The sequence below is a fragment of the Betta splendens genome, chromosome 4, assembly GCF_900634795.4.
Source record: "Betta splendens chromosome 4, fBetSpl5.4, whole genome shotgun sequence".
Lineage (NCBI taxonomy): Eukaryota > Metazoa > Chordata > Actinopteri > Anabantiformes > Osphronemidae > Betta > Betta splendens.
The window spans coordinates 11,979,658-11,993,596 of NC_040884.2; the positions used below are offsets into that span (position 1 = coordinate 11,979,658).

Sequence of the window (13,939 nt, forward strand, 5' to 3'; positions counted from 1 at the left end):
GCAGAGAGCCGGGAGGAGACGCGGAGGCTGCGCTGGCAGGAAGAGACTCGCACTGAACTCCACATGATGTAGGAATCCGTTTGTGTGTTTACATACTAATTAATGTGTCTAATTGGGCCATTCCCGTTGCTTAATTAGCATGACTACAAAAGGATTAAGATCATTGAATGCAGCTGATCGCTTACATTTGGATGCAGATAGAGAAAAATCAAGCCGTCCATTCTCTTGCCGCGCTGCTCACATCACTGCAGGAATTCCTGCAGCCGGTTTGCTCGACTCCAACGCTTGTATTCGCAAAGCTTCACGCAGCAGCTCCAAACAAAGGGAATACACCGGATTACCTTCCAGTGCACAAAAGTGGACAATCTCGTCATCGCTGATTACAGGAAGCCGTAAGAAAAGGTTGAAAAGGTCACGGCCGGCAGATTTGTTGCTACTGTAGGCGACACGGAGGAGCTGCTGGGCTCTTCAGCGAGGGATTCATTAGACGAGCAATTCACTGGGTTGTTAGCAAAGTCTCATTATGTCAGATATGCAAAGACTGCAGCTTTGTTCGTGAAGCCTATTTCAAACTGGCTTTGCACCACAGGAGACATGAAATTACAGACAACACAGAGGAGTCACTGACAATGGCACCACGTACTCAGCAATCTTTATATTTATAATCGTCTGTTTCCTTGCGTTTGATCTTAACAACGTAGAGGCACTGACTGAATGCTTTACGTCTGTGGACCATCATGACCACTTAGTGGATCATTGTGTAAAATATATGGCGGCATTGGAATCTCTTAAACTGACTCTTAAGCTTCCAATAACTTGGTTTTAGAGCTTGAGCCTCTATCAGTGTCAAATGTACCACAGTTGAAAGGTGGCACTCAGAAATACTAAGTGTCATCATCTTTTTAGAAGGTCTAGAACAAACAGAACAAAAACATACAAAACTACCTGCTAACCAGTCATTACAGCATATCGATTAGATTGGTATTTTAACATTGTGAATTGCATCTAATATCAATTTGGAAATTAAACAATGATAATAATGATTTAATTCAGATCTGGGGTTTGAGCAGCTTTGTTGTGTCATAATGAAAATCTATGCTTTTGTTCATTATGACTTTTTGAGGAAACAAGCTGAAGTCAAAGTGAATGCTGATTCATGACTATGTATTTATAGACAGCTGTGGTTTTCAATGATGCTGTTTTCATGAATGCTGGTGCTGACACGTGCATACAGTATGACCCAGAGTATGAAATTAAACTCAGCAGCACTGAACCGACTTCACATAAGAATCCCAGCGCTTGAAAGTGCCGAGTGCAGCATTTTGTGTTTCTAAAACACTAAGCGCTCGTCCCGGTTGCTCCCACATCTGCTTCCAGCTTCATTTTGTGGGTTTCAAAGAGGCAGAGGACCAAAAGGGGGGATTATTAAGAACTGGCCCAACCTGCATTCTGATCGAAGCATCAGCTTTAAGTCGAGCCATAATAAAAGCATGTGACAAGCCTGGTGGTAGAAAGACTTCAGCCATACTGCATATTAGCATCACGCATATTTCCATCAAGCAAAAACAACAACAAGGAGCTAAAAGAGACACAAAGACTCAGTAGAGCTGCTTATTTAAGTCTGTCTTCCATCATATCAATAAATTTACCTCAATTAAATAAACAAATATACCAATATTCCTTTTAGCAGAACATCCAGTTTGTGCAAACACAGTGTGATTAAGCATCTTTATTTTATTAATAAGAATTAGGAGAAAGAACAGAATGTTAAAAAACAAACACGAACACATTCATGTTTTATTTTTTCACCAAATGTACCAGATTCAACTCAACAATAACAAAAGGTCATTAGGTCCCAGTATGTGTGGCTCACATTCGTGCTCTGCCGACGCCGTGCTGGGATTGAAGCGACGCTCCAAGACAGGAGGGACCCATCCACCGGCAGGGACAAAAAATGAATGTGGTCTTATTATTCTAGAAGCATAGAGGAGCGGAGCCCGGGCCATCACTTCCAGCTTATTAGCCGGCCGCAGCGAGGCATCACTCAGCTCCGTGCTGCGTGGCCGCCATCTTGACCACGTCCGGGGACCTCGCGGCACCGGCGTGTCGGCGGCGGCGCGTTGTGTGTCTCTGCACTTTGTTCCAGTTCCAATGTGGCGAAGCTCCTTGCGGGCCCTCGGGGGACGGGGAACGGCCGACTTTAACTAAATGCCCTGTGCCGCGCTCCGGAGCGGCCGTTTAAGAATGCAGCGTAATGTCCCCTCCGGCGCGCGCCGCCTCGCCAATTAGAGGTCAGCAGCGCGGCGGCGCTGGAGACGGACGACGTCGTGGTCGGGGGACGAGCGCGACGCGGGTGGCGCTTTTCAAAAGCTCCGCCGTAACGTCTGTCCCGGCCGTTTACTTTTAGTCACAGGCCGCAACAGAAATGCCGGCGCCGCACGCGTGGACACTCGGGGACACGCTCGCATTCCGCCAGTCCAAAACATTACGCTGACCCAATCGATGGCTGCTTTAATATGTGCAGATAAGTGTTTCGGAGTGCCCTGTGTTTGTCCTGCCTGAGGACACGGGAGCCTGAGGCCCACAGCGCTGCCGTAACAGATTCAACCACACACTTTAAACACACCCCAGGCAGGACTGCTCGCTTAACTTTGGGTCCACTCTGCTCTCATCGCTGGCGAACCAGACATCAGAACGGCTCATTTGAAGTGTTAAGAACCTAAATAAATCTACAATCATTTGATAATTTGAAGAATTCAGATCAAGTATTTGAATGACTTTTCAGCTGCTCCTTGACTCTAGATTTGGTTTAGCTCAAATCGATCATCTCCGCAGGCATAAATTATTAATGTCACTCACGTTAAAGGCGCCTGATGCTTCGACTGATGCATTCACGTTCTACTGGGACCGCTTCTCTTCATCATATCTGAACAACCTTCCACTGTCCACGCTAAGGTCCTTATTTCCACACTTCCATTTGAACTGGAGGCGGCCGCGAGCAGATCAATGGGCGCAGTTGGACACACGGAGCCGAGCAATTAGCAGTTGTGCTAATGTGCTTGCATGGATTTTTTAATTTGGCTGGAGAAAAGCAATACTGCTACAGCTAAATCTCTCCCCACCTGCCCTCTGTCAGCATCTCCTTGACAGCACAGTCAGAGACGTCTGGAGCGCGTCTGCCTCACCCACGCACCACAGCAGCATCATGCACATATGCAACCTCTGATTATATCTGCAAAGGCAGAACAGGCTTTGTATGTGACGAGGCTTTTGTGGCTAATAATTCAGAGCTTTTAATCTTCATTCTATGGTTTTTGTTAGTTACAAATGCATGAGGAGCATTTTGCTTTTCTACAATAATATTACAATAAATTGTGTGGGGTTTGAACCAGCTACTCCAATCTATTATTATATTAATAATTATTACTGAAGCGGGTAAAATCACTAGAATGGGGTGTGTGCCATTGGATGTGTTGCGTTCTCATCAATAAAAATTCTCAATAAAACATTTTTGGGATGTCATTGTGTCCATTCAAGTACAGTAAATGCTGTGCTCCCAGCAAATCAGTTATTTAGTTCAGTGACAGTAATAATGTCATTTTACGGAAGTCTGAAAGAAGTTTCTTCACTTGCAGAAAACCACACAATGCTCCAGAGAAACTGAATCTCACAAAGTGAATAAACAGGTTTAAAGGCACCAAGAATGCAGCCTTTTCATTCATTGAATGTTTTTATCTTATTAGAAGAAAACATCATTGTTTAATGTTCTTGACATTTAATGACTAATACAACGACTACCTATGCATCTGATTGTGTAATACTGTAATTAAATTGCTACAAAAGCATTATATATGAGTTTTGTGTGTCTCTTCCTGCTTGTAATGAGAGACATTTTGCTGCTGCTCGGGTCTTGTTTGTGTCAGTTAGCAGCTCCTGATGCTGCAGCACTTTGACTTGAGCGAAATGAAGCTGACCGACTAATTCCTGGCTGCGTTGCAGGTGAGCGCCGCTCCACACCTACAGCGCGGTCCCTGCGTCTGTGTCCACCGGTTCACGGAAACCCTCCACCGACACAGGTTTCTCCTCGTCGCGTCTCACCTCGTGTGGAAGATGCGCGGTACCTTAAAGGAAAGTGAATACAGTCCCGTGTGCTTTTGAAAGTGCATCGATTTTTTACTTTGCAGCGCCCAAGGTCAGCGCGGGGAACAAGGCAGGAGGATCTTATCGCCTCAGAAGTACAGGTCTTTTTCTCAGTCTATTTACTGAAGCGAAAATAAACCCGTGAAGATGAGAACACAGCTGCCTGACCTATGGTGACTTTGCATAATGGCAAAGGAATAAATAACTAAATTTTTAACCTGTGAGATGTTAGGAATTTAAAAAATAAATGCACAATGACGCTCCATATTTATTACAGGCTCACATTGTGATTTGGTGTTTGTCTACTGTTTAAATGTGCTGTATAACATCATGGTTCATAATGAATGCAAACAAGACTTTTGAATGATTTTTTTTCCCAGTGAATAGGTCAAAGTTGAAGTACATGAAGTAGAACAGACAGCATAATGCAGTGTTACAATAACGATGAAAGGAAAAGAACATTATTCATTGCATTATTGTGTTATAGAAATACCTCCTACCACTAAACATTTGAATGAATTATAGAAAATAAAAATTGAAGATGGTTTACAATTTTTTTTCCACACACATTAAATAGTAAGCAGAAATGTGAATTTTTGAATTGTATTCTTTAATGTAAAACATAAACAACACACCAGTGGTAAGAGAAGTATTCAGCTCATGTACTTATTTAAAAAGTACCAATACTGTGCAACATCATCATCTTCATCATCATCATCATCATCATGTAACGTTAACTTATACATGTCAGTGTAATGCCTTTTAAAGTTTTAAAGTCATTAACTGCATTCAAAAATATATTTTTTTTCGAAAATGCATTCTTTAAAACAAGCATGCACTTCTGCATTCACAACATGTAGCATTTAGTTGGCTGCCTTCAGTGTATTGGCTAGAGGTTTTGGCACATTCAAAATCACTGTAGACTCAACGTACAGAAACGTCTGTGTCAAAAAGCCCAGAAGTGAGTATCACAGATACACAGATGCATAGTCACTCGCTCACTGACTGACTGACTGACTGACTGACTGACTGACTGACTGACTGACTGACTGACTGACTGACTGACTGACTGACTGACTGACTGACTCACTCACTCACTCACTCACTCACTCACTCACTCACTCACTCTGTTGACCACTTTAGATTCACAGATAGCTATTCTAGTCATATATCTTATTTTGACATCCCATAATGCTTGGGGTCGTGCAGCGCATGGCGAATCATAAAACACAGCTTTTGTCTTACTGCTTAGCATAAAGTAACTAACCCTCAGTCGCCTGCTTGTTTATTTCCTCAAATGTCAACGATTTCTCAAAACACACGTCTTACAGACCCTCTCAAACTTAATGGGTCATTGAATACACTGTAGGAGATTTCATAGAAGAAGCTGTATGTCATATTTTACAAATATTGCAACATTATATTCCGGTAGAAGAACAACCTCAGGCCGGGGGGGTCATGTGGTGTAATCATTGCGTCCCTTCATCTTTGTACTTATCCAATAACGTCCAATAAGAAACAGACAGTATTTCTATTTTACAAACTGTTATGGAGCATAATGACCCACTGACACATCATGACAGCTGTCAGACGCAGGTTGTACTTAGTCATTAACCTAATTGCGGTGTAATGTAACAGAAACAGGGCAGCAGGGTGTGTGTGTGTGTGTGTGTGTGTGTGTGTGTGTGTGTCGACCGTACAAACAAGGGGAATGAAAATGCCCAAGGCAAGAAATTTTGCTCCGGCCATTGTTATAAGTTTTGCACTGATAAGTGCTGGCACACACTGTGTCTGTGAAGGGAGATGTCAAAGCATGAAAGCAGATAACCCGCAGTTGGAGAAGGCACCCGGACGGATCCATGCGTGAAACTGCCTTTTGGCTCAGATGAATTGGGTTTGCGGCGAGAAACAGGTGAATAAGAAGGTGAATAAGAGATGGAAAGTGTGTTATGACACACCCGCATTCACAGATGTGCTCTCTCTCCGGGAGGAAGATATCAAAGTAGCCTGGTATTGATCGGCGCCAACGATCAATATGAAGCCATTGCGCCCAGTGCTTGTTGCTCAGCAGACTGCTTTCCTCTGAAACGGGTGATCACGACACCACAACTGCTTCTGCCCCTGCTTATATATTCTATAGTGTTTCGACGTCAGGCCACTGTGGACTGTACAGCTCACTACACATACACTACTGTACCAGCCTATACACTCATTTCTCTTGCATCTCAAAAAAATATTCGTTTTCTCACATTTTGTTTATTTGGCTTTTTTTGTTTCATTCTATCCTCCCACTCTGCACAGACACACGCCGTCATCTCTGTGCTTCAGTCTTCACACCACATTTAGAGCTTAAACCAGGGAATGAGGAAAAGAGCTGCTTATCGTATTTTACACAGCATTCCGCATTTTCCAGTGTGACTGCTTCCACCTCACCTCACGTTTGTCCAGACGTCTCCTTGTTTTTAACCATGCAGCTCACCTTCACTGCTGTCTCAGCGCGTCTTAATGCCATTCTGAAAATCTTTTTGACTGATATTATTATTACCACACATCCATTAACCATATGAGGGCATCTTGGAAACCACATACAGGCTATAACTGTCCCTATAGATGTGAATAGACCAATTCATCCTTTGAGTAACCAGCATAGCTCGAGCATACAGTAGAATTTCAAGCATACTGCAGCTGTTGATATCTATATTTGTGTTTAACTGCATGATAGTTTACCTCTAACCACTGCTTGACCTGCCCCTCTTCAAACAGCTTGGTGAAATGCAGATTTCTGAGCTGACACGCGGAGGGTTTTCTTTCAGGCATCACGGTGGGAGCTGGGAGTTGGCCGTGTGTGGGTCTGGCAGCAGCTCCTCCTGAAGCTTGAGAGGAGGAGAGGACAACGTGGCCAACAGCTGCTTGTCTGTCTGTTCTACAATGCTGCTAACCCTCCTGCCAAGTGCTTACAATCACAGCCTGAATTCCACTGTCTGTGTTTCACAGCCCAGTAATCTGTCCTGTTGTATACTTGTGTTCCTCCTTTGCACTTAGTCCAATTTCGCTTTTGACCAATTGTGTGTGGGTGGCCAGCTTTGATAATCAGCTCACTTTAGGGTGACGCTGCACGTTTAGATAGTGTTTGATGCTATCGTTATTCTGGTTTAAAGACCGCAAATCCAAACCAAAAAATAGGAACACTGAGTACATAAAACATAGCTTTCAATGCAATTTAATTCCCTTGGTTTAATTTTTCTTACATTTGAAAAGAAGGGATCATTAAATGCTCACATTTTCCCAGGAGTGTGAATCTCAATTCTCTGAAACCTTCTCCTCTTACTTTGCAGAGGGGCTGTTTCACATTCCCTCCATCACATGCTGCTGTCTTCTTGTTCTAAACGGCATGTGAAAAATAACAAACTGCCCAACGTCTTGCTGCATCCCCCCACTCCAAACCGCTGCTTACTTCTGTCCTTGTTTTCATCTTTCTGCGATCGGATACAGCTCCTGCTCATTTGTCCAGTATGCTTTGCCAAAGATCTGTGAAACAAAGTGAAGAGGGTCCCATGGGACTGCCTACAAAGAGAGGAGAACTGAGCCATGAGCTGCTATGTTCTGCCTGCCACCGGTTTGGAGGAAAGCTCACAACTGGTAATGGCCGTTTTGGTGAGGGTGGCTTGTTTTTTAGCACATGCTGCAGGTGATTGGCTCATGGAATAATTATAGAATGGAAAATGCAGCATCCAGGATATTGCTCTTTTTCACAGATTCACTCAAATATAAAACTGGGGACGTGACATTAGAGTCGAATCAAATCCAAATGGCTTATGTGCTAAAATCCTCAACAACCGAATTTGATAAAAACAGATTAAAAAACAGCAGCTCAGCCCAACCATTAAAAATCGGCAAAGATCACCTGTATGCATTAACAATCAGACGAGCAAATTTCATGCTGGTCAGGTTTTTAGTCCAGATGATACAGTGCATCCTTGGTGGAACAGTATCTGTGACCAGCACAAGTTGCCTGTAGCTTTAGGCTATGTTTGCATTTCTTGATCAACTCACCAGCACAGCTTTGGTTGCAATTTATTCTGTGGCCTGGCTTATATCTTTTCTTTGTATGTGGCCTCTCATGAAGCAGTAGCTCCTGTATTGTGCTGATGTAACTGGGCAGCTGTTTCTGTAGCTTCAACCCTGGCTCTAAGGTGTAAATGAAAAAAAAAACAAACAAAAAACATTCACATACAGTTGATAAGTAAAACTATGTAGCTTTAACTATGGCAAGCATGCTCCTCTATTCTGCTGCACTTTATGCAACCTTTAAGATAGTTATGGTTATAATAAAATGAATAAGAAGCAAAGAAAACACTACAATTCTCTGACTGGTTGGAAACAAATATTTCTACACTGTTGCAACTTGTAAAGCTGTTGTACAAGTGTGACTTCAGGAGAAGCTTCCACAGCACTATACAGTAGAGTTGAGCCTGAAATTATTCATACCCCTGGCAAATGCTGATTTAAAGTTACTTTCATTCAGCTGACATGCTTTTTTTTGGCTGGAAATGACACAGGCTGGCAAGATGATGAACAATATGCATCATTGTGGGGGAAAAAAATACTCATCTTTTATTTACACTGTTCACTTAGCTCATTTTGTACAGTGTTGTACTGTGCCATCTGATCTGATACTGTGTTTCAACCCTGTACTGTGCTGTTGTAAAATGCAATTTCCCCACTGTGGGAAAATTAAAGGCTTTCTTATTCTTATTCTTTCCATTTGAACAAACAGTGGCATTTTTCGCATTATTCGTTGCTTCTCAAAACTCAATAGTCAATCAAACACTTCCTATAAATGCTGACCATTTTTTGCATGTCTCCACTGGAAGGAGAGATATCGCAGATCTTTCCTACCTGCTGCTATAAGACTATACAATCAGAACTACTAGAACTACAGAACTACCTCCAACTACATTCTCTCACCCACTGCATCAGTGGTTACGTAGTAATCTCCTCTGTACAATACTTGTGCGAACTCTGTGCATTGTTATATGTATATTCTATATATACACAATGTGCAACAATTTTCTGTGCAACATTTGTACAAACTGGTACAAGATTTACATTTACATTTACACTGTGCAATAATCTTTCCAATGACCTCCTACTCACTCTACCGCTGTGCTGTACTGTGCCAACACAAACTGTCATTTTATTGTCATTTTTTTGGTCGCTGTATTCTCTACTCTGTTCTTTGCTGTTATGTGAAGCAATTCTTATCTTATCTTATCTTATCTTATCTTATCTTATCTTATCTTATCTTATCACTATCTGATTTTATCTTATCCTATCTTCTATATAAAAGGTGAGTGATACGTTTGTTTCGATGCCTCTTGTACATCGTCTTATTGTGTTTCGAGAGAAGCTTGTGTCGTTTCCGTTCAAAAACACTTTCTGGGTTGAATTAAAGTTCAAAAATAACAAAAACTTCATATTTACCATCTCACCCGAAACAGCGAATGCAGCAAAGAGTCCTAACTCTTTTGTTGTGGGAAATGTAGTCTTTTGAAACGCAAATCGCACGTACTACGCTCCACAAAAACTACAATTCCCACATTATCCGATGCGGAAGTAGGGCAACAAAACAGCTTTCAGCGCCGCGGCAGAGAAAATGTCCGTTGTGAAGAAAAGAAAATTAGACAAAACCCGCCAGGACCGGCTTTACTTTGACAGCTACTCTGATGTGACTATCCACGAAGAAATGTTAGCGGACCACGTCCGGACCGGCACGTACCGCACGGCGATAATGAGGAACAGCGAGTCCATTCGGGGGAAGGTGGTGTTGGACGTCGGGGCAGGAACCGGCGTTTTGAGCGTCTTCTGCGTGCAGGCCGGGGCTAAGAAGGTGTACGCGGTCGAAGCGTGCTCTATCGCCGAGCAGGCTGCGCAAATAGTCCGACACAACAACATGGAGGACAGAATAGAAGTGATCCGGGGCACGGTGGAGACCGTGGAGCTGCCGGAGCACGTGGACGTGATAGTGAGCGAGTGGATGGGTTATGCCCTCCTGCACGAGTCCATGCTCAACTCGGTGCTGTACGCGCGCGACAAGTGGCTGAAGGCGGGCGGCTTGATCCTGCCGAGCAAGGCCGAGCTCTACATCGCGCCCATCATCGACCCCGTGGCGGAGGACCGCTTGCACTTCTGGTACACGGTCAAGGACCAGTACGGCGTCGACATGTCCTGCATGTATGACTTTGCCCGGAGGTGCGTCATGAACTCCGACATCACGGTGAACTCGGTGACGGTGGAGGACGTGCTCTCGCACCCGGCCCGGTTCGCCGAGCTCGACTTGCACTCGGTGACCGTGGACGACCTGCGCTCCGTCCAGGGCCACTTCAGGTGCGAGTCGTTCGGCTCGGCGGCGGTGAACGCGTTCTGTGTGTACTTCACGGTGACTTTCCCCTGCCCGGACAAACCGCACTCGCTCGTGCTCTCCACGTCCCCGTTCAAGCCGGAGACTCACTGGAAGCAGGCGGTGCTGTACCTGGACGTGTCGGTGGACGTGGTGCAGGACACGCCGGTCACCGGCACGGTTCGGATGTATCCCTCCGATGAGAGCGCCAGACATGTCTGCATCCACGTGGACTACACGATAGGAGAGGAGAAAAAACAGTCCAAGACCTTTTCCATCCCGGACTGGAGCGCTGAGGCTCAGCCATGAGTGTCACCTCACTGACGTTCACTAGTGGAGACATTGTAGTTTAAACCGTTTTTAACATAATAGGTCACTTTGGTTCTGCAGTTAGTAAACACACACACACACACACACACACACACACACACACACACACACACTTTACTGCATTTTAGACAGTTTGACCTGACGTCAGTACAGCTTTTTTTTTGCTTCTGTGATGTTTATATTTGTTTTTCACAATAAATGATTTGACACCCACAGTGAAAGGAAGCAGAATGCTTGTCTTCAATATCCTTTTATGCATTATTAGGTCCTTGTCAGGGCGGAGCACTGTAGAAACACAGTTTATCCATCACAGCAAACGAAAGGTTTCCTGAAAGTCACACTAATGGAGTAGTTTTATGTGCGAGTGCATTTGCTCCTGGATGCAGACCGAGGCCGGTTTCATTGGAGCTTTTACAAGCTGTTCAGGAGTTTCAGTGCTGTGCTAGACATTTGATATTCTAATATATGCAGTCAGGAATGCTGTGCGGATTCTGATCAGAGCGCTGCATTCAGATGAGGACTACACCAATATACAGTATTGACTTGGAGCAGCTGAAGTCAGGCAGGAGGTGTGTGACTGGCTGCTGCACGGCTCGTAATGAACCAAACTGGCTCATTATTTTGGTTTAAAACTAGCACACAGTCATCTGTTGACAGAAACCACACACTTAATTAAAAGTTAAATTTTGCTCTGCAAAGTAGCGAGGGTGACACTGTTTGCACAACACTTTTTCCAGCCATCGCAGGCAAAACCTTTTCTTAGAGAGAGTTGAAGACCTATTCCAGTTTTCATTGTTATAACAGGCATCAGTAAATGAATTTTATTTGCCTGATGCTATGTTTAAACTATGCTATTTTCTTAGGCAGTAGTTTTAAAAAATCTGGTTATTCATCACCAATTAAATTTGGTTCTACATTTAGAGTGTGTTTGTTTTGTTACACAGATAGTATCTGAGTGTAAAAGAGAGGGTCTGACACCAGGGCTCATTTAACAAAGACTAATTAGACTGTAGTGAAAGGGATGCTTTGCTCACCAGTGCAGTTACAAAAGTATTGTCACAAACAGTGATCAAAAAATAGCAAAAGCTATTCTCTATAAGGAATGAAAATAAAACATTTAAATAAATAAATATTTATACATAGTTGGGTTTTATAGTGGGGGTCAGTAAAGGTTTGCTGTTTTATAATTTATGATACTATGGCAGAATAACTAGTTATTATTGTAATAAAGTAGTTATTTGATTGTGAAATGTGTAGAAGAATGATCCTTAATCATGATGAATTTTCTAATTTCCTCCACTGCATATTAGCCATTGTCAGTAATTTGACAGTGTCCAAATGAGACAAATGCAAACTTGTCTATATTCGGATAAAGAACTAATATCAAAAACAACTTGGTTACAATCACTATATTCACTAGACATGGTCAAAAAGGGCCAGTTCTCTGATTAAACATCTATGCAACATATTTATTGGCCGGTTTGATTAGTCAAAGTCTCTGTAAAGTATTATCTAATGCACCTTTTCCTTATTCTCCTGTTATTTCTCAGTGAGATTCTTGTACATGATGGCTGATCATTCACTCATAACATAATTACAAATATCTTCTTCCTCCTTTGTTTTGTGAAACACTGCCTAATGAACACATTTCAAACTCATCGCCAGCTCTAGCGTCTGCAAATCAAGGCCATTGTCAGCTGGACCTGAAAAACGTCAACTGTCTGACTTGTCTTTCATTTAATTGAAAATAATAACAGGACATTATAGTAATAATGTGCATTGGAACATCATAGAACAGAACAATAGTTAAAAGGTGTTTTTTTCTTTTGGTAGTGCATATTTTTTAATAGCACATGCATAACGCAATAGTCCTAGCAACATTGTGACACTGTGAAGGTGATGCACATTCAAACACACAATGCTGTGTGTGTGTGTTTAATAAAATAAAGCCTGTTGATGAACTTTGTCAATCAAATGATGTGCTGTAAAGAAAAGGCAGCTAAAGACCAGCTGGCATTAGATGTCTGAATGGTTCTGGCTTCCTGCTAATGTAGACCATCAGACACTCGTGTTCTACAAGGAGAAATGTCAAACCTATATATAACAATTCTGTTATATCCGATGCTAAGTTTATGTGAAATAGTGACATCTGTGTTTAAAAAAGGTAGAGATACATCCTAAACTTTAGATGATTAAGTGTCATCAACACAATAAAATGAACCAAGTGTGTATGCAAAACTATTCTCACAGCAATCTACATGTTGAAAATATATCAGTCGTTATCAAAATAAAATGAGTACAGCGATTCCACAGTCACTGCAGGTTGCGAAGCAAGAATTTAAATTAAGACCATTATTATTGTCTATAATCAATTAACAGCCATCTTTATTACATTATATCATTCAGGGATATGGTTTGCACAATATATTCCCACCTGTTCCCAGAAGTCAACATGTCTTGGGTTGACATGAAAAAGCCTGGTTGTGTGCAAGGTCAGATCATTGTTAATGTCAGACAGGGATTTCACCTGGGTCAGCGGCTCTCTGTGAGGAGGTCACGCGAGGCGGCCCCTTCCAGTAGCTCTCTGTTGCCACGAAGCGCGCGTGACAGAGAAAACGAAAACATCCATACACTTTGAAGTCAAATGAAATTTTTCCTTTTCAGCTGGACTAATGTGCAGCCACAGTAGCTGAAACGCTTCTCAGCCTCTACTGGTGCCTGAAAAATAAAGCCCTGCAGGCAGAACAAAGGAAGGTGTCCAGAGAATGGAAATGTCAAATGCAGCACAGGCAGCGACTGCTAAGCCCAGAATCACACTCACGCATGCACAGCCACTCTCCGCTCCTAAATGCTAAACTAATTGTGATCCATTCCTGACTGAAATGATTTGGAAGCCATTAGAAACAAGTGTTGAAAGTTGAAATGGGATTATTTGTCTTGTATCACACCACAATTTAGGAGCCAATCAATAGACAATGTGCTTAATCTAACTGATTCCAGGACTTATTGTTGAGAACAACTGAACAAGAGGGAGAGACAGCGAAGTCCAACGCTGGGAACTGGAGTCGC

The 13,939-nt window shown here is 42.8% G+C and overlaps 1 protein-coding gene across 1 annotated transcript; it reads left to right on the top strand.

The window, feature by feature from the left end:
* The first annotated feature begins 9,740 nt into the window (after positions 1 to 9,740).
* prmt6 (protein arginine methyltransferase 6) lies at positions 9,741 to 11,091 on the top strand. The gene has a single exon (XM_029148950.3). The coding sequence runs from the start codon at positions 9,797 to 9,799 to the stop codon at positions 10,847 to 10,849; it is 1,053 nt and encodes a 350-aa protein (XP_029004783.1). The 5' UTR covers positions 9,741 to 9,796; the 3' UTR covers positions 10,850 to 11,091.
* Positions 11,092 to 13,939: the final 2,848 nt, after the last annotated feature.

Excerpts from the sequence above, each read along its gene's own strand:
- prmt6 (XM_029148950.3), top strand. The coding sequence starts at position 9,797 with ATGTCCGTTGTGAAGAAAAGAAAATTAGACAAAACCCGCCAGGACCGG.